The sequence below is a fragment of the Podarcis gaigeae genome (genome assembly GCF_964106915.1).
Source record: "Podarcis gaigeae genome assembly, chromosome: 11".
Taxonomy (NCBI): Eukaryota; Metazoa; Chordata; class Lepidosauria; order Squamata; family Lacertidae; genus Podarcis; species Podarcis gaigeae.
Window position 1 is genome coordinate 44653990 of NC_139687.1, and position 25411 is coordinate 44679400.

A 25411-nucleotide genomic window follows, 5' to 3' on the forward strand; every position below is an offset into this window, starting at 1 on the left:
TCCAGATGTTGCTTCACCCCCAGCCCGTATGGCCAATGGTCAGGGATGTTGGGGCTTGGAGTCTAACAACATCTGGAGGGTCACAGCTTTCCTACCACTCCTTTAGTGCATACAGAAAATACTTTCCAGGCCAATTTGTCTACCAAAGAAACCTCAAGTATTGTAAAAAATTCTGAATGGTGGAATGGCCATTCTGAATGGAATTCTGAATGGCCTCTTGAGCTTGCCTGGCTCTAGAGGATCTTCGTTATTCTCTGTTGATTAAATATGCTGCTAGACCCTGCTTCAACTGCCAAGATATCAGGGCAGCATGCAAAGCTAAAGGAAAATAGAAACAGAATCAGAGTGATCACTTGCCTTGACAAGAGAGGACTCATCAAGTTGCACGGTTTTGGTCTCATTGTCATACAATTTCTAATTTTCTCTACAGATTTTCCATATGACATATGATCTTGCAAGCGCTGTAGTGAGAATCTTCAACCTGATTGGAATGATGCTCCTCCTTTGCCACTGGGACGGTTGCCTTCAGTTTTTGGTACCATTGCTCCAGGATTTCCCACACGATTGCTGGGTGTCCCTAAATGGTATGGTTGTAAGTATTGTTCATTTTTCATTGTGTTTTTTCAAACGTCCTTTTAAGAGCTGTAATGAAGAAGGCATATATTCAGAGCCTGTTATTTTTCAACAGTATGTACAGTTTGCTAGTAAGGTTTTGAAGTTCGTTTTTGTAGATGATGATGATGATGATGATGATGGGACCAGACATCAGCAACAGATAATCAAGTGGCAAGTGCAGTGAAATGTTGCAATGTGCCCCAAATTTCCATGTGTTTCCTCTGAGCCAAGAGGAATGCAGGGGAATCTGCCAGACCTGTCAGTCAAACCATCAATTTCTCTTTGTCTTGCTTCCTATTCCTCATCTGCCACACTGGTTCTGACTCCCTCTTCCTGCTGAGCCTGCCATTCCATCCCTTTTCTTCTCCCTCCTTCTCTTTTCTCTCCTGCTTGTTCCGATTTCTGCCTTTCCCACCCACAATGCAACTGGAACAATGTTATGGCGCAATGCAGAGAGATTCTGACAATGCATTGTGGAAGAACATTGCTGTCCAGCTGCCTGCCGACTGCTGCTATTCCAGGGCACTTCAGTGGCTGCTGTTCCTAGGCAGAAAAAGTACTGTGTAAAAAGAAAGAGAGAGGGAGAGAGATATAACCTCTTTAGAATAGATGCAGCTGCCCCGGCCTCTCATAGCAAGTCCAAAGTGTTTTAAACCAGGGATGAGGAATCTCAGGCTCAGCGGCCAAATGCAGTTCTCCAGTCCATTCTGTCCATCCCTGCGGACTTTCTCTGGGCCATAACTCTCACTGACCTAACTATGCCCTCCTTGAGTGCTTTTGCCCAGCTGGGATGACTCCTTGGAATCTGATAATGCCTCTATGCACCTAATACATAGGTGGAGGGAGGATGGGTGTAGAGACGTCAGTTGTTGTGACCCAAACATAGCTTGCTGTGCACTGTAAACTGTAAGAGTCACATCTTTTGCTTTGCCCATGTCTGCTTCTGTCCCCACCCAATGCTGTGGCCCCTGGAGGGCTGCCCACGAGAGAATGCAATTCTGTTTTGAACCTTCACCTGCCTCCCATTAAAATGGAGATCTTTTGTCTGAAAGCTCCCCATCGTCACCACCAAAAACATAAAGGTGAAATACTCTGGCATGTCTCTAAGAATCTGAGGCACCTGAGGATCTGATGAAATTGACATATAGTTCCCAGGAAATTGATGAAGAGAGGTGTGTGGGTGATGGGTTGCAAGAGGCCAACTGAGAATGACAGAGATGCCCATAGGCTTGAGGAAACAATGGGTAGTGGAGAGATGTAATTGTAAAACTGACCTAAAGCAAAAAAGAAGAGAAAGAAAAGCGCTGCAGAAGCAGATGGCTCAGGTATTTGGCTAAATGTGTTCTCACCCAAGGTAATTGATGGCTTGCCCCTAGGAACTGCTGACCACTGTGCCACATGGTGAGTCATGCAGCTGCAAGCTCTCAGGAATGAGACTTCTGGATCTGGTTTTGTTCCACCCACCCAGGCTGGCCAGTGAGGTTGGTTGTTGTAGCAGCAGAGCAATTAATCAAGGGCGGGCAGAGGTGAAGGGAGCCAGGGAAAGAATGGAAGTTTCCAGCTGAGAGTGCAAATATATTGTCTGGATGTCAGGTTCATCTGCAGATGGCCTCAGGTCTATCTATTGAGAACCACTAGAGTGGTAGTCCGGGAAGCTTCTCAGAGATCAGGCCCATCCAGTCATCAGATCTTCCTGAAATGGAAGACGTGTTCTCAGATGTTAATTATGGATGTTTACTTATTTATTTGGAGTGTTTACCCACCCATCATAGTTCAGAAAATGTCCTGTTAGCACCCTTGTCAGATGCCCATATACCTGTGTTATTTGTTTCGAGTTTTCTATGCAAGACACTAACAAAAGTTTTGACACAGCTTTTGAAAAACCTGGCTGCCAAAAATAAAAAAAAAATGGAAAAGGAAACTCTGAGTGGTATGCAGCTTTTTTAAAAAAATACATCTCATATTTTTTTCTTATGTACTTCTGACACGTTGACATTTCTGGGAGATGACACTAAATAATGAAAGGCAGGCATGTAGGGGGAGATCCTTGAAGAATTCTAAGACTGGCTGTTCTCCAAGTAGAATGTCTAATAATCAGTTATGCTTATGTGCCCAGATTAAATGCAGAGTGATTCATGTTTTGGCACAATGAGCCCTATTTTTAAAATGGGTTAAAAGAAAGTTCAGCATTTTCAAACAAGAAGTAATCTGGAAATGTTGTTTTCCACGGGCAGACCAATGACCGCCTTGAACCTGTTATCTTTTGTCTGTAAGTGATGATCAGTGATGGATGATCAGTTCAGGAAAAGTGAAATCTCCATAACTCACCTGCCTCTGCAGTACGCTACCAGTGGACAACATGCCTTCTTAGCCTAGCATATGTGCTATGAACCATCAACACCTACGACCCTATAAGTTGCATCTGATTGATGTTACTGTTCATGCCCTTCTTACACAAAGCAATTATTATTTTATACTTCTGCAAAAAAAAAAATCATTTGCTTCCAAAACGTGCTAAATTATTAACTTCTTTTTCATTGGGGCATTCCCCACAGTTATTATTTTTTGGACAACTGAAGATAATGTGAATGATCATCCTGATTTCGCCAATTGATGTTTGTATTGCTATGAAAGTCTTGCATAGGAGAATGGGAGGCACGTCTTCAGGTTCATTTTCAAGTAGATGAAAGAAAGTTGGGAAGAGGACCTATAAGCTTGCTAGGGGGGATGTCTGTACTTGGTTCTTTGCAATGGTGTAAGAAAAGAAGAAGAAAACAGTGGATCGATTGTGGGACCAGATTCTTCTTTGCTCCCTTGCCCCATTGCTGCTGCTGCTCTGTTAGAATCATAGAATTGTAGAGTTGGAAGGGACCCTAAAAGTCATCTTATCCAACCCCCTGCAATGCAGGAATCTCAGTGTGCTGGTCCTGGGGGCTACCGAGAGGTGAGGTCCGAGTCCAGTCCGAGGTCGATGGTGCGGTATGGAGGCTGTTCATCAAAGCTGTAGCTGGGTCCAAGGCAGGGAGTCGGGTGGGGTCAGGAACTCTGGCAGAAGAGCAGGACAGGGTGCAGGCAGGAACAGGCTACCAACAACGTTGCTCCTGCAACCTGGGACTGGGGCTGACTGGCTTTTATCTCCTCTGAGGCATAGGGCGGCCCCGGTCCACAGGTGCCTCTCCTGGCCTGGAGGCAAGCACTCCTCCTGCAGGAACTTAGTTCCCTCCGCCTCTCTGCCCTGGGCCTCTGCAGCTCAGGAGAGGCTGGAGGATTACCAGACCCAGAGGCAACCTCCTTTTCCCCTGACAGGGCTGAGAGTGGAGCATCTGCAGGCAATGGGTCCTCCATCCCTTCAGGGGCCAGAGCAGACTCAGCTGGTACCTGCACCTGAGGATCCAGCACAGGTGAGGACCCTTCAAGCTCATGCCCCAACCCCGGCTCAGCTAGTTCTGGAGGCGGGGACTCCTGTGCAGGCTGGGATTCCTCAGGTTCAGCCTCTGAGTCTGAATCCCAGGCCATCACAAACAGCTAAAGCATCCATGACAGATGGCCATCCAACCTCTGCTTAAAAGCCTCCAAGGAAGGAGAGTCCACAACCTCCCGAAGGAGACCGTTCCACTGTCCCAACAGCTCTCACTTTCAGAAAGTTTTTCCTGATGTTTAGTCAGAATCTCCTTTATTGTAACTTGAAGCCATCAGTTCAAGTCCTACCCCCCAGAGCGGGGGGAAACAATCTGGGTCCCTCTTCCATGTGACAGCCCTTGTTGTTGGCTCATTTTATTTTATGAATCACCTTCCATGTGAGTCTTAAGGTGATGTACATAAAAACAGATAAAAATAGCTTTTAAAATCAGAAAACGAAAGCTAAGTCTCAAAATAATACAGAGTAAACACCTAAGGCATAAACCATTTCAGCATGTTTTTTAAAAATATATTAATTTATGACTCTCCTTCCACATGAGTATCAAGGTGTTTTACATAAAAACAAGTAAAAGCTGCTTTATAAGCAAGCAGCACAAAAATGACAACTGAAGAGAGGTGTTTATGCTATATTGTTTTAAAAAATAACAGACTTTCCCCCTCATCTAGAAAAGCTTTTGAAAACAAAAAGGCATTCAATTGTTTCCAGAAATCACAAACACTGGGTCTTTATAGTATCTCAGCAGAGATGCTGTTCCACAGAACAGAGGCAGTCACACTGGAAGTCCTGCTGTGAGCTACTAAGGAGTGGACTTCTGACATTTTAGAGAATGGCTTCGGCCCAGTATACCTGAATGAGCATCTCCACCCCCATTGTTGAGCCCAGACACTGAGGTCCTCCTCCCCCTTCTGGTGGTTCCCTCACCATGAGAAGCAAAGTTACAGGGAACCAGGCAGAAGGCCTTTTCGGTAGTGGCGCCCACCCCGTGGAACACCCTCCCTTCAGATGTCAAGGAGATAAAGAACTACACAACTTTTAGAAGACACCTGAATAGATATGTTGTAAGTTGCCCACAGTGGCTGGAGAAACCCAGCCAGATGGGTGAGGTATAAATAATAAAAATTAATTAATTAATTAATTAAAAAAACAACTATCCTGCAGAACACAGTGGCCAACTGGTCATGTAAAGAGTAAGGTAGTAACTTGATCCCAAGTAACTTGATCCCAAGCTGTGAATAGCCTTGGATATTAGTGCTAAAACCTTGAACTTGGCCCAGTAGCAGATTGGCAGGTACCATTGACAAGATGTTCTCCCTTCCTCCCTTTTCCAGCTCCACCAAAGCTGCCTTAATAGCTCACGGATAGCATACCCTCTTGGGGCTGACAGTTCCTCTCCCTCGAAGCTCCGGAGCAACACGCACAAGTGACCTGCGTGAAGGTGGCTGCTGGACACTGGAACAGATCCTGAGCCCCAAGCACCTTATTACAACCTATACCCTACAACAGAAGAGCCATTTCTTTCCCCTCTTTTTCTTCTTTGTTCAGCAAGGTAGTTCTTAATTCAGCACTTTTACTGCACTAGCGCTTCAGCGTTTTCATTGCTTTTTACCTTCTGGTACCTTTTTACCTTCTGGTACCTATATTTAAGCAGAGAAACATATCGAGACTCAGTGCTCGCTGACGAGCTAAGCAGGAGAAAGCTGCAGATACACTCCTACTCATCCATCGGCCCTGCAAATTAGGAAGAAACACTTGGGGACAACTGGCTTTCTAATTGGAAGACAACTACCCAACATGGTCCTCACCAGAAAGATATGTAAGGAGTTGGGTATCTTGCCAGATTCGCAACTCAACCCCCCGGGACCTGGAAAGAGACAAAGTAAAATTATAAATTATTTCCCTAAGAGGGAGGAGTGCATGAGTGAACAAATTGAACTAATTACTGATGAAGTCACTCCTCCCCCCCTTACTCATCTTGACTGGTCACATTACTCCAAAGAGCTTCAACAAAACTCTGGAAACACAAACTCTCCAAGAAGCTTGGCGCAAGAACTAGCTCTAGCGGAGAAATCTGAGGAAAATATTTCTGTCATCAATAATCAGCGGCCTCTGGCAGAATTAACAACATTCCATCAAGACCAGAGGCCCACTTTTAAGTATACTCAAACTGAACTGAGTGATGGCCTCTTTCAGGCCCACCTCCAAGACATAAATACAGACCTTTCCAACATAAAAAATTATTTGACAATAACAAATGGGTTATTGCTGACCCTTGTGGAAAACCTTATCCCCAAGGCAAGATGTTGGAACCTGATCTTAAATCCCCAAAAATTGGTATTTACAAACTTCCCAAAATCAAAGGGCTTTCTTACAGGGAAAGATCGAAGAATGAGCTCCTTGAACATTCTGAATGATATATTGCCAGGAGCAGTAAAGCCAAATGATATTACTTCTGTAGTTTATTTGCATCATGATGGCTGTTCTATGAGAGCAATGATCACATTTAGAGACCAGAACCTGGCCAAGTTTATTTACAGATCAAGATATATATTCTTAAAGGCCCAGATAAAAATTCTCAGATTTTTTGAAAACAAGGCACCACTGAATCCCCTTCTGGAAGCTAAGCACGCAAACCCTAGTAAGGAGAAACAACCTCCCAAAACCTGGCCTGGTCCCCAGAAACAAGTGCCTCAAAAACTAAAAAGGAAAGATGCTCACCTGCAAGACCCGCAATTTCAAGCGAACGAAGATCAGGACCTCTTCTCTGTGGAAGAAAATACGTTAATCAGGCAATTCTGCCAATTTCCATCTCTAATACAAACTGAAATATTAGAAAGATTAGATATGCTAAGAATTAAGCTGGCTGGGAGAGATATAAATAAGGAAATCAATGTGGACGCCCATAAAAAGGACCAGACTTCCTTTAATTTGAACTCTATACAAGAACAAAACCCGGCGGCCTGTCGGCCACGTTACCTTCAGACAATGGCTGAGATTAATCTACCTTCAATCAAGGAAGCCCAGCACACCGAAGAGAACACTACACCACCTCCAATAAAGAGAACCATCCCCAAGGTGAACTCACCAGGCTCTTGGGACAAGCTGAGGTACCTAGACGAGGCAGAATTAGGCCACAATCAGGTACCGGAAGAACACCTACGGAAAGAGATAACACACTTCAAAGGCCCGGTGACCACTAATGTCAGTACTCAACATTTACCAGCCGAAACTATAGAACATTTGGCCAGTTTGCCATGCACGGAGAACAATGGGCCGGCTCATAAAAGAGTAATCCCTAAAAGTTTTTTGGGAAATAATTGACAAAGATCAGACCAGAGGCAAACACCAGCCGGCTCCCTATCTCCGCGGAAATTCGACACTATTAGAAATAAACAGGCTCAATCCTTACCCACAAATCAAGCAAAAGTAGTTCTTTCCCTGAAAGGCGCATCCAACCCACCCCAGAGCCTTAAAATTGTCTCCTGGAATGTTAACGGCTGGGCGACAAAGCAAATGGATCCTGAGGCAATAAACTTCATCTCTTCTTTTGACATTGTATGCCTCCAAGAGACCTGGTCCCAACAAAGTATCGCTCTCCCAAATTATTGTTCCTTTAGCTTCTGTGCTCGCAAACTAGCTAACAGGGGTCGCCCTCAAGTTGGCCTCGCCTGTCTTATTTCAACCAGCTTATCCCTCACTATCTGCGAGGAACTTAAATCTTCCCCTTACTTTCTCACTATAAAGATCCACCTTCCAAAGACCAAAAGCCCATGGTTGATAACTACAGTATATCTGCCTCCAGCAATTAATGATTCCGACCGTAATGAAAGGTGGTCTGAACTTTCGTCCTGGCTCCATGATCTTCAAACAACTAACCCAGGACTTCCTCAAATCCTCTTAGGCGACTTTAACGCAAGAATAGGTCCCAACGACGATGCTATATTATCTTCCGCAGCACTCCTGGACAATCCCCTGCAGCCCCCCTGGGGAAACAGATGCTCTCTTGATCCCATAACAAACGCGTCGGGGAGGCTGATGGCCCAATTGGCCATCGAAAACGATCTTTGCATCGCAAATGGCAACGTTACTCCCTTGTCCTCGCAGCAGTTAACGTGCATCTCTTCCCGGGGAACCAGTGTTGTCGACTACATTCTATTGACGCCGGAGCTATTCTCAATCTCTACAAAAATGGAAGTGGCTGAATATTTTGGTGGTGACCACCTTCCATTGACTCTATTGTTAAACCTAATAGAGCCATTCTCAGTCCCCTCAAACTATAGTTCCACAGCACAAAGCTACCCTGTATACAAAACAAAGAAATGGACAAGCCTCAGCTCCTCTCTTGCCCTGGACATACAAAAATCATTTGATATGCCTGCAGTTCTTTCTGACTCAATTTTGCCCGCTGACCAATACCGGAAATTAATTGATGCTTTCTCAACAACTTACATAACCACCACCTCGCCTACCCACCAACGCTTCTTCTCTGAATCACCTTGGTTTGACAAGGAATGTAAAGTCCTAAGAAGGCGAATTAGGAAAATGGTCAGAATCATCAAATTTTCCAACGACCCCCAAACCTGTGCAGAGCTTCTAGATATTAAAAGGACATACAGAAACATGATTCATTGCAAGAAACAGCAACACATCCTTGAGGCTTGGTCCACTCTTCGTTCGGCTGTAGAGAGGCATGACTCCCGCTCCTTCTGGCGCTTAGTTAGGCATTCGGCACCATTCAATTCAGCTACCCTGATTTCCACTGACGAATGGATCGCCTATTATTCAGCCAGTTTCGCTTCTCCAAATCATCTTACAGATCACCTTCAATCCCCGTTGGACCTCTGCTCCTGTTCTCCTAGTTCCACCTCCTCAGTAAATTTTACCTCAACCCGCATCTTCAACATCATAATGTCCATGCGAAGGAATAAGGCCCCCGGCCCAGACATAGTTCCGTTGGACCTTTTCCTGACTGATCCTCTTTGGTGGAGTGAACAGCTGACTACTGTATTCACCGCTATCTCCTCCACCCTAGACATCCCCGACTCCTGGAGAGAAGCTACAATAGTTCCGATTTTCAAAGACGGCCAGCCAAACATCCCTAGGAACTATCGCCCCATCAGTTTACTATCTATTCCGGGGAAAATATTTGCCGCTGTTTTACTGGAAGAACTTCTTTCATGGGTCCATGAGAGAAACATTCTACCGCCAGAACAGATTGGCTTCCGGAAGTCAGCATCAACCATGGACCACTGTCTAACTCTTTATCACCTTGCCAGTAAATACACTTCACCAAGGCAAGGCCACCTGTTTGCCGCTTTCATGGACCTGGAGGCCGCCTTTGATTCCATTCCTAGGCAGAGATTATGGTCCAAACTTGCCCATCTGGGAATTGATCCGCACCTCCTCTCCCTAATTATTTCCCTTTATTCAAACACCACAGCTCGCGTTCGAATTGGTCCCAACGGCTCCCTTACCACTCCATTCCCAACAGCCAGGGGCGTCCGACAAGGTTGTCTCTTGGCCCCTTTACTGTTTAATCTTTATCTTCATGATGCTATTTCCCCTTTGAAGCTAGCAACTAAGTATCCTCCTCACTTAGCAGGCCACCCCATTGCTTCCCTTTTCTATGCAGATGATGCTGTCATCTTATCCAGAACAGCTGCGGACCTAGCAAATGCAGTTAATGCATTTATCGCCTATTGTAAGGCGGAAGCTCTTAATATTAATTATAAAAAATCGAAAGTCCTCCACTTCACTCGTTCCCGCAAACTCAAGCTGGAGCCGCTTAAGATCACAGGTGGCTACTTAGAAAAGGTAAAAGCCTTTAAATATCTAGGTTTAATATTTACTTATAATCTCTCCTGGACAACCCATCTACAATCTGCCTCTCTTGCTGCAACCACGACCGCTAATGCCATTGTCCGATTTTATCAACAGAAGGGGGCAAACACCTTCCAGCAGCAATTCAAATATTTAATGCCAAAGTTGTCCCTAAATTATTATATGGCTGCGAAGTATGGACTACAGCAATATCAGGTAACTTGGATCGCCCACTTCACATGTTTTTGAGATCTCTTTCCGGCGTCCCGAGATGTGTCTCAGGTGCAGCCCTACGACTTGAGTTCGCCCAGCCCTCAATTGTAAAACGAGCATGGAGTCGAGGCATTTCCTATAGCTCCCACCTACTAGCATCGGATGCTCGAATTAGAGGTGGTTTCTCCAATCTGATCCTAAGAGATATTCATAATTCTCCTTGGAAAACTACAATTAATCTCAAATTCCGCTCTCTTCTCAATTTGAACCGCAAAACTGTTTTTAACTTAGAGTGTATTAGCCCGGTGGCCCTACCTCCAATCAAAAAGAAGCTACAGCAACTTGACTTCTCTAACACAGCTTCCCATGCAAGAGGGCCGTGTTCAGGCTTAGCCCTAGCTATTCCACCCCCTGAAGGGATCCCTCTATACTGCCTCACAATTCCTTCGGAGGCTAAGCGAAGGGCCTTTACCTGTGCCCGTCTCAACTGTTTTCCTACAGCAGTTCTGTCGGGTCGTTACTCCAGAGTTTCCATCGCAAATAGAACATGCACCTGCAATGACACGGTTCTGGAGACTATGGAACATGTAATGCTCTTCTGTCCCAACTGGACAGATGAAAGATCTTGGTTTCTAACTCCTCTCGTGAACAAGCTTCATCTCCCAATCCAGCCTTGGATAGTGTCCCTTCTTCTGCAGGATTCTGACTGTTGGATTACCGAGATGACAGCTAATTTCCTGCTTAGTGTGATGAAGAAGAAAGCGGCACCAACTTCTTCTTTAATACCACAGATGTAGTCGATACGCCGCACAATCGAACCTGTTTTTGTATTCTCTGTCACTCGATGTTTTAAATCCCCCGTTACTTTTGTTATCCCCATTTTCTCAAAGTATTCGCCCAGGACGACATCCACTTTTATCTCCCCACCCCCATTTTATGTTGTTATTTCTATGTATATTATGCTATGGCCACATGGCTAATGCAATAAAATCGATTGACAAGATGTTACATGCTGGCAGATTGCCCCCACCATCTTAGCTTAGTTGCCACTTTTGACGCTAGCTACATCCTCCATACAGCCTTGAGGTTACCAAGGGGCATGCACACTTGTTGATCAGTTCCGTTGGTACATCATGATATTTGAAAACAGAGCTGTGCAAAAATGTCTGCTTGAAATTCTTTATCCTATTTGTGGGATATCCCATTTTACCTTTATTTGCCAAGGAGGAGAAGAGATTATCTTAAAGTTTCTGGAGGGAGGAGCTCATCGTTAGCAGTGGTAGTAACATAGCTTCTTTATTTGTTTCAAAGTTGTAAGTACATGTGGCAGCCTAACCACCATTTTGTGTCCTCCACAATGCCCAGGACCTAGCCTAGTTCCAGGGCATTATGTGTCAGCATCAGAATTGTTGTTACCATGCACAAAAATGATGCTGAATATGTGGATAAAATTCCGTAAGGGGAGCTACTTTTTTTGTGGTAGTGTGTGTGTGTGTGTGTATGTGTGTGTGTGTGTGTGTGTGAAATAAAAAAAACCTCCGGATGTTTTCTCTGGGAAAATGTCTCATGAGACTTTTTTTCTTCGCATTACATTTCCAAGAGACTCTAGAGCTGAGCCCAACTAAATTATAGATTGGATATTTAATTGCATAATCAGCCCTCCTGATGATGGTGATCACTATAGCAACAACAACAACTACTACTACTACAACATATAAGGCACCTTTGTTCACAGACCTTTGTGAATGGAATACATTACATTGTTAAATTGCATTGACCTGCATGTAACCCTCAGGGTGAAGGGCTGGCCATAAATGTCTAGAAATCAATCAATAAGAGCTAAAAACTAGTTGTATTATTAGTTTACCCAAATTGCCCCAAGCCAACTCTTCCCTCCATTATTATTTTTAAAAGAAGAAGAAGTGTTATGAGTAAAAATAGATAGATTTCTGCACCTGCATGTTTTCATCTGCTAGTTGTTGGTTTTTTTTCCATCTTTTGGAATATTGTTCCTGATGCCTCACTGTGACAATGCCAGTCTCACAACAGCCAAGTGACTGTAGACATCCAGAAACATCTTTAATGATAAATGGCATGTTTGCTGACGCTTCACAAGTGCAGCTTTCCTGACAAAATAGTGACATATCTTCAAAAATGTAATTACTCTAATAAAAAGTAGGTCACCGAGTTGCTGACTGGCACGTCTTGGCAATCTTTGTGCAGCTGCTTTTGTGGCTTCCGCTCCGCACAGATTGGAAACTAAAAAGTGCATATTTCCTGCTGAACTGCTGAAGAAACCAAGTGCCTGAACCAAAGGAACAAAAGCACTGCCAAACCAGCTAGTCTGAATGAAAGGAGCAGATTTTGTATTGTGTTCAATAAAGAGCCACAGAAAAGACAGCAGAAGTAGGCACAGCCTTTGAAACTGCGTAAGAACTAGGAGTCTAACCTTCAGTTTGCAACTCCAGGCAGACTTGTGTGGAAGGCCAAGGAAACAACTGGGACTTATTTCCATTGAATGGCCCTGTTTGCATGTAATGCTAAGCCAAACCAAACCATGGACTAGCACAAGTCAGAAAGCATGTGGATTCCTGGAAGGGAGAGTGCTGCTACTTTTCTGATCACTCTGGTGCTGTGTTACACTTAGCTAAACCATGGTTTGGCTTAGCATGTCATCTGAACCCAGGCTTGTGATTTAGCTCTCCCCAGATAAACCAGGAGCTGCAACCACGGTTTGACTTCATGCTACATGCAGATGCCGGCAATGTCTACAACGCAGAAAAATCTCCAGCATTCAAGCAAATCTCTGCACTTGTGACTTTGACTCCAATCTTCAGTTCTCCTGCTCCAATGGCCAGAGCTGCTGGGCATTCAGCAACAACTGGAGAGCCGCAGCTTCTGCACACCTGATATAGAACAATTGGCTGCATATCTACAAAATGTGAAATTTCAAATGTTCTCCATGCCCTACACAATCATCACTTCATTAATCCTGCACATTGGTAAAACAACATGCAAACGGTATCTTGATACAACAACAACAACAACAACAACAAAATTTATTATTTGTACCCCGCCCATCTGGCTGGGTTTCCCCAGCCACTCTGGGTGGCTTCCAACAGAACACTAAAAACAGAATACTGTATTTTTCTGTGTATAAGACTATTGTGTATAAGCAGGAGATTGTCAGCGGCAATTGGGCAGGTGATTGGTGGCTGGGGCAAGGTCTGCTGACGATTGGCTGCTGCTGCGACAATTGGGAGGGCCATTGGCGGCAGCTGGCGGCAAGCAGGCAGATGATAGGTGGCTTCGGTGAAGCATGCAGTTGGCATTGTGGGTCAGACAGGCGATCCCCCCCCAAAAAAAGCTCAACAACCCTGGGCAATTCCCCCCCCAAAAAAAGTTCAACAACTCTGGGCAATCCCCCCCCCATTTCCTTAATTTGGTGTCCCTCAAAATAGGGGTCGTCTTATACAAGGGGGGTGTTATACTTGGAAAAATATTGTACTTTACAACTATATACAGATAGGTAGCCGTGTTGGTCTGCCATAGTCAAAACAAAAAAAAATCCTTCCAGTAGCACCTTAAAGACCAACTAAGTCAGTTCTTGGTATGTGCTTTCGTGTGCATGCACACTTCTTCAGATACTGAAGAAGTGTGCATGCACATGTATCTGAAGAAGTGTGCATGCACACGAAAGCTCATACCAAGAACTGACTTAGTTGGTCTTTAAGGTGCTACTGGAAGGATTTTTTTTTTTGTTTTTACAACTATATATTAAGGCTGTGCAATAAATGCCATATTGTTGAATTGTATCGAAATAACATTGTGATATGTGCTTCAACGAGGCAATATACTGGTGAACAAAAGGTGGGGACTTAACAGCTTCCCAGGGGGTATCTCAGCTGAACCAATACTTTACAGATACTTTGCAGATAATTTGCAGGCAAGGGTGTCTCCAGCTTTGTTTGCTGTCTCCTTTCTCCCTCCTAACTGATAAGAAATGAAGATAAGCCCTTGCACAAACCAGCAAACATTTTCAGCTTCACTGGTATATTTCCACTTAGAGCTCAGCTAATTATGCAGAGCCTGCTAACAATCCAGGAGGGACCCCCCCCCAACGGCTGGCTGGACAACCATAGATCCAGCTGCAAAGTAAACAAAGAGCATAACAAAGAACTGGAAAGCTCTTATTTCTTTCTTTCCTCACCCTCACCCCCACCAGTGAAAACTCATCCAGTGTGGGGAAGAGTTTCCATTTTCATTTTCTGGTGGTGTTTATGTTGTTGGTTCCCCCTAAATAGCTTTCCTCCATATGAAAAAGGAAGGGTTTTTTATTATTTAAAGGAGACTATCTTTTTGCTTGCTATGTGAGAATGATGGGGAGGGTGCCATGGTACCCCTGCAGCAGCAGAACCAGGCCACTTCTTCTGCTCCAGCTGCAATGAAACATGTCTCTCTCATATCAGTCTCTACAGCCACAGCAGGCACTGTAACTCTCCAACAGTTTGATTTCACTTTAGAGACAGACGGATGCCAACCACGTCACGATTGATGTTTGCTGTATTTTGTTAACACACACATGCAAATTATCAATTATCAGAGAACTGAGAGAACAAAAAATGTGTGGCAAACTCAGCATGCCCAATGCTCTGTGAACATTCAGTGAATACCGCTGAATACCATGTAGATTTCATTTCAAAAACAAAACCAGCTAATGTGGATCTCCAAAATGCAGGGGGAGATTTGAAGCAGGAGAATTTTAGAAGCAGCCCTATTTATCTCGCACATTTTAGGAGTTTATGTTAAAGAAATAACTAATCTTTTTGAAGTATACCTGGTTCCAGATCATGTACCTGTGATTCTGGAGGTCAGCTATGAATTTGAAGTGTATGTAATGGGAATAGCACCAATCAGTTCAGAGGACAAGGCTTCCATCACCAGAACCTTTTTATATGGAAGTACTGTAGGTGGTTTTGGAGACAATGCTTATGCCAGTGATTCTTGCACCGGAGTTAATGTTAGCAAGATTGTTTTGCTTTGTGAAATAGAGTTGTGTGCAAATGGCAGAGAAACCGGCACAACTTTGCTGAAATTCCCCAGAGAGAGCAGATACTGTCCAACAGTTTCTCAGGGTTGGGGCATTCGCTCGCAGTAGCTTAGCTTCACCACACACAATCTCTTTTTCTGTTGCTGTTGGCAGCCTGACCCCACAAACATGAGGGCCATTGAATTTAATGGGCTTACTCCCAGGTAATGGCTATAGCACTGCTGTCAATGAGAGGAAGTTGAGTTCCTCGAATGTGTTTTTCTCTTTCTCTGGGTAAAAGAGGCAGAATGAGGGCTATAAAGAGAATAAACTGGCATTTTATGTACCTTCTTAGTTTCCATATATGCTCTGTTTTTCTTCTTTCTTTAGTGATGGCTAAATAGCTCCCTGTGGAGAAATGCATCAACATATGTATCTCAGGATCCTACTTCTGCAACAGCTTTGCTAGTTATCTAACACATGGGACTGGGATGTAAGAACTCATTTTGCAAAACTCTGTTCCTGTGCAAGTCTCCTTGAAATGAATGGAGGCTTTGCAGAAACAACATCATGATGAATTGTTCCTTAGATTGTAGGCCCGGGAGTTGTAGGTAGAATGCAGGTTTAGCAATTCTCCCAAGGCCTTGCAACAGCAGAATGCCATTTTAAATACAAAGAACACACAGTTCCTGAAACCAAAGAGAGTAACTTACTGGTCTTGTTTGCACGTAGCACTAAGCCAAATACAGTGGCTTAGCAAGAGCAAGCACGTATTATGGTACTCAAAAAGAAATTTACAGCTGCTTTACTCCTCCTCCAGTCTTCCTGTTGCCACTATCTGGAGCTAAGCCACGGTTTGGCTTAGTATTCCATGCAAACCTAAACTTGTGGTTTGTTTTCCCCAGACAAACCATGAGCAGTAAACCTGGAACAAATCTGGCTTGTTGGGAGTGATACAAACCACAAGTCCAGGTTCATCCATGGCACTAAGCCAAACCATGGCCTAGTTTTTGGTAGAGTGGTGACAGCAATACTGGAGGAGGAGGAAAACGAGTTGTGATTTCCCTTGTTGGTACCCACATGCTTGCTTAATGCATAGTTTGGTTTAGCATAGAGTGTGAACCAGGCCACTAACTGCAACTGAAATGACATATGAACACAGAAGCATAGGTACAACGGGTGCTTGCTTTAGGAATGAGATTGAGTCATAGAATTGAAGAATTGGAAGGCACCCTGAGGATAATCTAGTCCAGCCCCCTGCAATGCAGGAATAAGCAGCTGTCCATTATGGGGATCAAACCTGCAACCTTGGTGTTATCAGCCCCATTCTCTAACCAGCTGAGCTATCCAGGCTGTGTGAATTTTTCCTGGAGATTTTCCAACCTATGATAGGGCATTCCATTTTTAGACCCTAGAGATCATTGCCTGGAATCCATTTTATTGTCCTTTTTTATTTCCCTGAGATTTTGAGGGGCAATTTTAACCATGCTGATTTTTATTTGTTTATTTATAGATAGATAGATAGATTCTTTATTGTCATTACACAAGTGCAACATTGCACAAGTGCAACGAAATTGGATGCCATCCCTTAAAAACAACAAAAGCAACACAACAACAACAACCAAACAAACCACATTCCAGCCACACCCACACCCACACCCATCAAACTCCCAGGTCACACTATCGAGTTACTGCATTTAAGAAGGCCACAGCTCTTGGATAGAAACTATTTTTCAGTCTATTTGTCCTTGACTTGATGTTTCTGTATCTCCTGCCAGAAGGCAGTAGTACAAACAGACTGTGTCCCGGGTGAGATGCATCCTGCAGGATATTGTTTGCTTTCCTAAGACAACGGGAACCGTACAGTTCTTCCAAAGATGGGAGGGGATGACCAATAATCCTTTGGGCTGTGGTTATGACCTTCTGGAGCACCTTCCTCTTCCTAGCTGTACAGCTGGAGAACCAGGCACAAATACAGTATGTGAGAATGCTCTCTATGGAGCCTCGGTAGAAGGACACCAGCAGTCTCTCACTCAGATTGTTCTTCTTTAAAAGTCTGAGGAAATAAATTCTCTGCTGGGCCTTCTTCACCAGAGCAGTAGTATTTGCGCTCCAAGTCATGCCCTGATCGATAGTCACTCCCAAAAACCTGAATTCCGCCACCCTCTCCACCCGTTCCCCGTTGATATACAAGGGCTGAATGTCCGCCTTTTTTTTCCTGTAATCCACCACCAATTCCTTGGTCTTAGTCGTATTAAGAGCCAGATTGTTCTCTCCACACCAAGCACAAAGCCGCTCTACCTCGTCCCGATAGGCGGACTCATCCCCTCCTGAAATGAGCCCCACCACCGTAGTGTCATCAGCAAACTTGATGATTTTGTTGCTGGAATAAACGGCTGTACAATCATACGTATAGAGAGTATAGAGCAGGGGACTCAACACACAACCCTGTGGTGAGCCAGTGTTAAGGCTAAGGGCTGTGGACATATGTGACCCTACTCTAACCCTCTGAGAACGTTCTGACAAAAAGTCCAAAACCCAGAGACAGGTGGAGTTGGAGAGTCCAATCGCCTCTAGCTTGGACACCAGTCTATGGGGGAGGATAGTGTTAAAAGCAGAGCTAAAATCCACAAACAGCAGCCTCACATAACTCCCCGGCTGCTCCAGATGGAACAGAGCAGCATGGAGAGTGGTAGTGATAGCGTCTTCCGTGGATCTATTTGCCCTGTATGCAAACTGGTAGTTGTCAAAAGTTGATGGAAGACAGGAAATAATGTGACGGCGCACCAGTTTCTCAAAACACTTCATGATGATTGGAGTCAGTGCAACTGGTCTGTAGTCGTTATCATTGCCTGTATAGCTTTTGTGGCTTTTACCTTTTTTGTTTTACTTATTTATGTACATGCTATCTGTTTTATTCTTTTTTTAAAAAAAACTGCCATAGGAATATGCTTGAAGAGAGGTATTAAATACTTAGAATAAACATTCCCTACCTTGTTTTCTTGCCCCCAATTTTTGCTTCCTGTGAAATAGCAGAATTAAGCAACAACATTAACATTTTTACATTTTTAGAACTCCCAATGTAGTTTTCCTTTAAAGAAGACTAGCAGGTGGATTCTATATTTGCGCTGCAGAGTAATTTTGTAGATCATCCTGTAATCAGAACACCATGGCTTGGTGCTCAGATGTGAATAGATATGCTATGTTTCCGTTCAGAAAGGTGTCTGAAATGATTGCTAAGCATTTCTCCACTTTCTAGTGGCATTACCATTATGCTATTTACACTGTGACAGCGGACCCTTTTTCTACCAGGGGGGCACATTCCTTTCCAGGCAACCTTGTAAGGGCCACATGTTAGTAGTGAGCAGGGCCAGAGTCAAATGTGAGTGGAGCAACAAATGTAAATTTGCCTGTGTATAGTACACTAGTTTCTATGCATCCCTCTGTCCTCCAACTGGGCAAGAAAGAGGCATTATCAGAATTCAAGGACACAATCCAAACAGGTGAAAAACATTTAGGGTGTAAAGCAGTGAAGGGTGTAGCCTGGAGAGAGTTTCAAGAGGGGACTAGAGGGCTGCATTTGGCCACCAGACCTGAGGTTCCCTAAAGAGCATGTGTGCTATGTGTAATTACTGTAGAATTTCTTAAGGACTAGCTCTGAGATATATTAATGATGCAAAGTGGATATTGGGCCAAGCTATCCTGTAGCCTATAATTTGAAGTGGGGAGGAGATGTATTCTTCTTTTTTGGCGATGACTCGTATCCAAGTAAGATTGTCTTCCATAAACACGGTTTTAGCAATGAGTCCGTAAGTGACTGTGGAGGCCAATTCTGGACCCACATCCACAGAAACACCAGCAAAGTCCACCATGCGGCCCACAGACAGAAGTAACCAATGAACTCAGGTCAACAAGGAGACAAACAACTGAATCAACATGCGCACACAGGGCACACAATTATTTCAGAAAATAGCCTTTCCATGAGTCCCAGTAGCACAGGCAGCCATGAACCCACTTCTGTTAATCTCCAGGCATCTCTGCAGGGAGGAGAGGGTCATTGTTCAGTGATAGAGCACCTGCATTGCATGCAGGTCTTAATTTTAATTCCTAGCATCTCACAAGTATGCCTGGGAATGACCCCTGCCCAGTGGCGTAGCGTGGGTTGTCAGCACCCGGGGCAAGGCAAGTAATTTGCGCCCCCTAACCCATGAATTTGTGCCCCCTAACCCGTGGATTTGCGCCCCCTAACCCTAACCCCCAGATGTTGCATCCGGTGCGGTCGGCCCCCCCTGCACCCCCACGCTACGCCACTGCCCCTGCCTGAAACCGTGGTGAGCTGCTGCCAGCCAGAGTAGTTAATACTGAACTAGACGGACACTAAACGATGTTTCCATGCACTGCTCTGATTCGCCAGAAGCAGCTTAGTCATGCTGCCACATGACCTGGAAGCTGTACGCCGGTCCCTCAGCCAATAAAGCGAGATGAGCGCTGCAACCCCAGAGTCAGCCATGACTGGACCTAATGGTCAGGGGTCCCTTTACCTTTACCTTAGACGGACAAAGAGTCTTGGTGTAAGGCAAGTTCCTTTGTCCCAAGGGTCCATCTCCTCTTGAGCTGCTTATAACTAGAGTAAAACACACTAAGGAAAGGGAAGAGAGTACCCACTGCACAGCACCCAAGCAGGACCAGATAGAGGACAGGTACACAGACCTCCCTGAGAAAGTGGTTCAGGACCCACTAAGGCAGGGAACAACTCTTTTTGCCAATCAGCCAATGCTAACAGTCAGCACATACAACAAGGTGAATGGCTACATTTAAAACGTAAAGCAGATAGGATCACAGCATGCATAAAAACATCAAGGCTCGTGTTTAACATGCTTCCATCTTGGCTAATTTCACAAAAAAAACAATTTGAGAATATAAGATTGCCCCTGTGTTCCTCTGATCCACTGGCTTGAGCATAGATGTTTACATTCAGCATCTTACTGCTGTGAATTCCTGGGGCATGGAAATGTAAATTTCCATAAAGACTGTTTCTGCTGCACAGGAGGTGCTTTAAACTTGGTGGTTTCCACATTGTATACCGGGTATTTCTGCAAAATGTATTGTTTGCTGTGGAAAGTATGCATCAGCTGAGGGATGTCCCCCACCCCCACAGTTTTTTTGTAAACAGCTTCCATTGCCTTGGAGGTTCCATTTGCACTTCTTAGAGAGAGAACATGCTGTGGAATAGCTAGTCAGGTTTATATCACTTCACTCCTTCAACTGTCTGTCTCCAAGACTTGTTACTATATAAAACTTAGGAATCATCTGTTTTTATTTTCTTATCAGATCACCACTGTTACCAAGTCAAAACTTGGCTTGGCCATAATCTTTCAGCAGTACTGTTGTATAATGTCTCGGTTACTAACGACGCCCTATTTTCAATATTTTAATTAACAAAAGAGGACAAGGAAGGAGAAGCAAGCTAACTTTCTAACAAGTCACAGAGACATTTCGAGAGAAGGATTTTAATTCCAAGAGGAGAAAAATTTCTGCAGATATAAAGGACTTCATTTTCTTAATTTACTAAAGAGAAGAATTCTAGACTGAGGCTGTGCATGTTACGCTATATCCAAAGCACTCCCACTACTGTTTCTTTTAAAGCTGTGAACACATGTTAGCCACCATCTATATCTATTCTGTACTTTCTTGAGAAATACTACTGCCGAACCAGCTTCAGTTCAAAGGAAAACCCAGTATTCCTTAAAATGTTGCTTTGCTGATGAATATTGCAAATCCTTCTGTGAGAAAAGAATGAGGCTGCTGCGTTCAGAGCAAAAACAAAATTCAAAGCATTTGTGCTCAAAATATCACTGGAAACAGCCAATAATTTATTTTCCCTTTTGCTGCAAAGCAGAAGCATCTGCTTTGGGGCAATAATTCTGCAAACCCGCACCACCAGGCTGTGACAGCTGGAACTAGCCTGCCGTAACAAGAGAAGGAAAGCCCCATTTAGGCAATAACCTTCAAGCTTCAAAATTTCTGAATCAATTTATATCCAAATGTGGGTGTATGGATGAGTGATGATAAGCCTTGCCTAAGGGACGAAGCTGCTGTGTGGCAACAGAGCTGATTTGCTTGACGAGAGAATCTCCCAGGAATAACTTCATCAAAACTTGAAAACACCATTAAACAACAGATGGTTACCTGAGATAGTGGCTGCCTTGTAGTTTTGAGGATAGCGAAGGCACATTTCTACCTGTGACGATGAATCAATCATCCATCCTCAAACTAGAAAGAGCGCATGCCTTGCCATCTGTCCTGGTAAAAAAATAAAAGGTATCAGAGGGTGAGGCTGTGGATTAAAGAACAATTGAAGAACAACATCAGAGGTCACCAAACATTTTAGGCCAGTGGACACATTTGGAATGCCCAGCTAGCATGGGCAATGGTGAGGACAGATAGAAATTGTAGATGTCAACATCCAAAGAGCATCAGGTTTGGGAAGGCTGGCTAATGTGGAGCTCAGCTGGTAGAGCTCTGGGTTGTGGGTTCAAACCCCACGTTGGGCAAAAGATTCCTGCATTGCAGGGGGTTGGACTGAAAGACTCTTGTGGTCCCTTCCAGCTCTACAGTCCAATCATTCTATGAAGGGTAAAGCTATATTAAAGGTAAAGGTAAAGGGACCCCTGACCATTAGGTCCAGTCGTGACCGACTCTGGGGTTGCGGCACTCATCTCGCTTTATTGGCTGAGGGAGCCGGCGTTTGTGGACACATCTGGAATTTTATAAAGAAGGCTGATCACCGAAGAATTGATGCTTTTGAATTATGGTGCTGGAGGAGACTCTTGAGAGTCCCATGGACTACAAGAAGATCAAACGCATCCATTCATAAGAAAATCAGCCCTGAGTGCTCACTGGAAGGACAGATCGTGAAGCTGAGGCTCCAATACTTTGGCCACCTCATGAGAAGAGAAGACTCCCTGGAAAATACCCTGATGTTGGGAAAGATTGAGGGCACAAGAAGAAGGTGACGACAGAGGACGAGGTGGTTGGACAGTGTTCTTGAAGCTACAAAGATGAGTCTGACCAAACTGTGGGAGGCAGTGGAAGACTGGTGTGCTCTGGTCCATGGGGTCATGAAGAGTCGGACACGACTAAACAACTAAACAACAACAACAACAACTGGAATTTTAAGGTGTTGTGGGCACCAGTCCCAAATGTCTGCCTGCCTGGCTCTCTCTCTGTAATATCAGAAAATGGTTGCTGTGGGGATGTCACAATGGTTGCCACATGAAATAGGACTTATGATACAGGAATATCCTATCCACTCCCCAGTCAGCCACCCCATCAATGAGGGAAGAGGCAGCTACGTCAGCCGTGGCTGTGTTCACCCATCTGTTCCGAACAGCTGAGTGGCCAGGCCTGGCATCCAATGAAATAAGAGCATGTTCAGGGAATGCTGGAAAGGTGAAGCCACTGGAAACAGGAACTGAGCAGGAAGAGCAAACCGTCTCTTCCGTATTGTGGATTTTTAAGGAGGGAGCATTTACACAGATCTTTCACGGGCAGCATATGAGGTAGTGGTGGTCACATGGGCATCTGCAGCACCACATTAGTGACCCTTAATCCATGTGAAAGATGTGCATTGCCTTTGGAGATGAAAGACATGGCCAAAGAGGTGCTTTTCAGCCATTCCGGTCCTCCTGGCCTCCACTTCCTCTTCTGTCTCCCCAGTTTAACCATGTCCCTTTGTATGGTGGGATGGGAAAGGGCACTTAGGTGCCATACATATCATATACCAATGTTTATGATGAATACTGAAGAAGGGAAAATGAATTCTACTTTCTCTCAGGCTGTGGTCAGCAACCTAGAGAGTCTTTTGATCAGAAATGTAGGTCTCCCTCAGTGTTGAGTTTGCACCTGTATTTAAATAATAATAATAATAATAATAATAATAATAATAATAATAATAATAATAATAATAATAATAATTTATACCCCACCCATCTGGCTGAGTTTCCCCAGCCACTTTGGGCGGCTTCCAATCAAGTGTTAAAAACAGTACAGCATTAAATATTAAAAACTTCCCTGAACAGGGCTGCCTTCAGCTGTCTTTTAAAGATAGGATCACTGCTTATTTCCTTCACATCTGAAGGAAGGGTGTTTCACAGGGCGGGTGCCACTACCGAGAAGGCCCTCTGCCTGGTTCCCTGTAACCTCACTTCTTGCAGGGAGGGAACCGCCAGAAGGCCCTCAGAGCTGGACCTCAGTGTCCGGGCTGAACGATGGGGGTGGAGACGCTCCTTCAGGTATACAGGACCGAGGCTGTTTAGGGCTTTAAAGGTCAGCACCAACACCATTATTATTATTATTATTAATAGTAGTAGTAGTAGTAGTAGTAGTATGCCACTGAGCTGCCTTGTTTCCATGCAAGGAGGGTTGGAGGAAGCCCACTTCCCTGAACTTAGAAACCTAGCTTGCCAGGAAGAAACATTCAGTTTATTCTTCTCAGTGACATACCCAGTGACTTTTTTCAAACAGGATTATTTTGTTTCAGGAAAGCAATCGCCTTCCTGCAGCCTTAAAGTGGCACAGTATAGGAAAATGACGGTGTCACTTTAGTTGATAATATACTGCTTATTGTAAAAAGAATGTATTTCTAACAGAACATGTCAGTTACAACTAATTGAGTCGCATTGCTTGCTCTGTTAGTCGTTGAAATCTTCTGCATGCCTTTTCAGAAGTAAGCTCCACTGAGTTAGTGGATATTGGATTGCAGCTTAGCTTCATCCTGGTTATCTTTTGCTGTGTGGGACCTCTGTGTGGGAGGCAGTATTCCTTGACTAAGCAGCATAGAAAAGACCCTTAAACACAGAAGATGCACTGTATTTAAACACTGATTACTAAGGAAGACCTATAAATTAAGGCTTAGACTTGGTAGACTAATTGCAAATAATCAGCAACCAGTGCTTTTTACAAACGTGAAGATTTCCTGACATCCTCAAGCTTTATTACATAATCAATCCTTGGATAAACAGCTTTCGTATTTGCCACAATTACTGTCTTTAATAGGTTATTTCCCCCCTCAAATTAATGTTATTCTATTTATATCAGTTAAAATGGATTACTACTAAGCTGAAGCCAGCGATAAACTCGATGTCAAATAAGAAATTAAATGCCCCCTTTCCAAGGTAGATGGCATGCTTCCTCCAGCTCCTCTGAGGAGCAGAAGAGATTTAAAACAAAAACGAAACAAAGCTGCATTTTTGTAGCAGCTTTTGGCAGGAAGGGGGCTAACAAAATAACAGAAGAGCCCTGTTTTAAAAGTCAATGTGGAAATAAAAGATTTACAGATTGGATTACGTGTTTCTAAAAATCATCTGCTTTGGACCAAAGTGTACGGGGGCTGGGGATGTGTGTGTGTGTGTGTGTGTGTGTGTGTGTATTCACCTGAATCATAGAGAACCCACACTTACCTAAACCTCAGTCCATACATCCTTTGCACACCATGGTGGAAATCCATGCATGATCTCTGACCGAGTAAATTACAAGAAGGTCATCTCCTATCCTGTGCTTCAGCAGTCTGAGGCATGGGTGACTCTGGGTTGCTGCATTTAAACTCTGCACACAGTGCTAAACAGATATTCTCTGCTATCTGCTCTTGCAGCCAATTCCCTGTTCAGAGGAGGAAGAAGGAAGGGCTGGGGAGTCAGTTCACCCCTCCCTCTTTTGCCATGTAATCAGCACGGCCAGAGGTTTGCAACATATTACTTATTGCCAGCCTTCCCCATCCTGGTGCCCTCCAGATGTTTTTGAGCACAGCTTCCATCATCCCCAGCCGGCATGGGCAATGGTGAGGGCAGATGGAAATTGTAGCTGTCAACATCCAAAGAGCATCAGGTTTGGGAAGGCTGGCTAATGTGGAGCTCAGCTGGTAGAGCTCCGGGTTGTGGATTCAAGCCTCACGTTGGGAAAAAGATTCATGCATTGCAGATTCATGACTCTCGTGTTCCCTTCCAGCTCTACAGTTCTATCATTCTCTGAAGGGTAAAGCTATATTAAAGGTAAAGGTAAAGGGACCCCTGACCATTAGGTCCAGTCGTGGCCGACTCTGGGGTTGCGGCGCTCATCTCACTTTATTGGCCGAGGGAACCGGCGTTTGTCTGCAGACAGCTTCCGAGTCATGTGGCAAGCATGACTAAGCCGCTTCTGGCGAACCAGAGCAGTGCACGGAAATGCCGTTTACCTTCCCGCCAGAGCGGTACCTATTTATCTACTTGCACTTTGACGTGCTTTCGAATTGCTAGGTTGGCAGGAGCAGGGACCGAGCA

The 25411-nt window shown here is 44.3% G+C and overlaps 1 protein-coding gene across 1 annotated transcript in view; it reads left to right on the forward strand.

The window, feature by feature from the left end:
* The window catches only part of HCN1 (hyperpolarization activated cyclic nucleotide gated potassium channel 1), a 189337-nt gene that overhangs the window by 105885 nt on the left and 58041 nt on the right, over nucleotides 1-25411 (forward strand). Inside the window, exon 3 of the mRNA XM_083703466.1 lies at nucleotides 431-592. Coding sequence (XP_083559592.1) covers nucleotides 431-592 — 162 coding nt within the window. The remainder of the gene's footprint in view (nucleotides 1-430; nucleotides 593-25411) is intronic.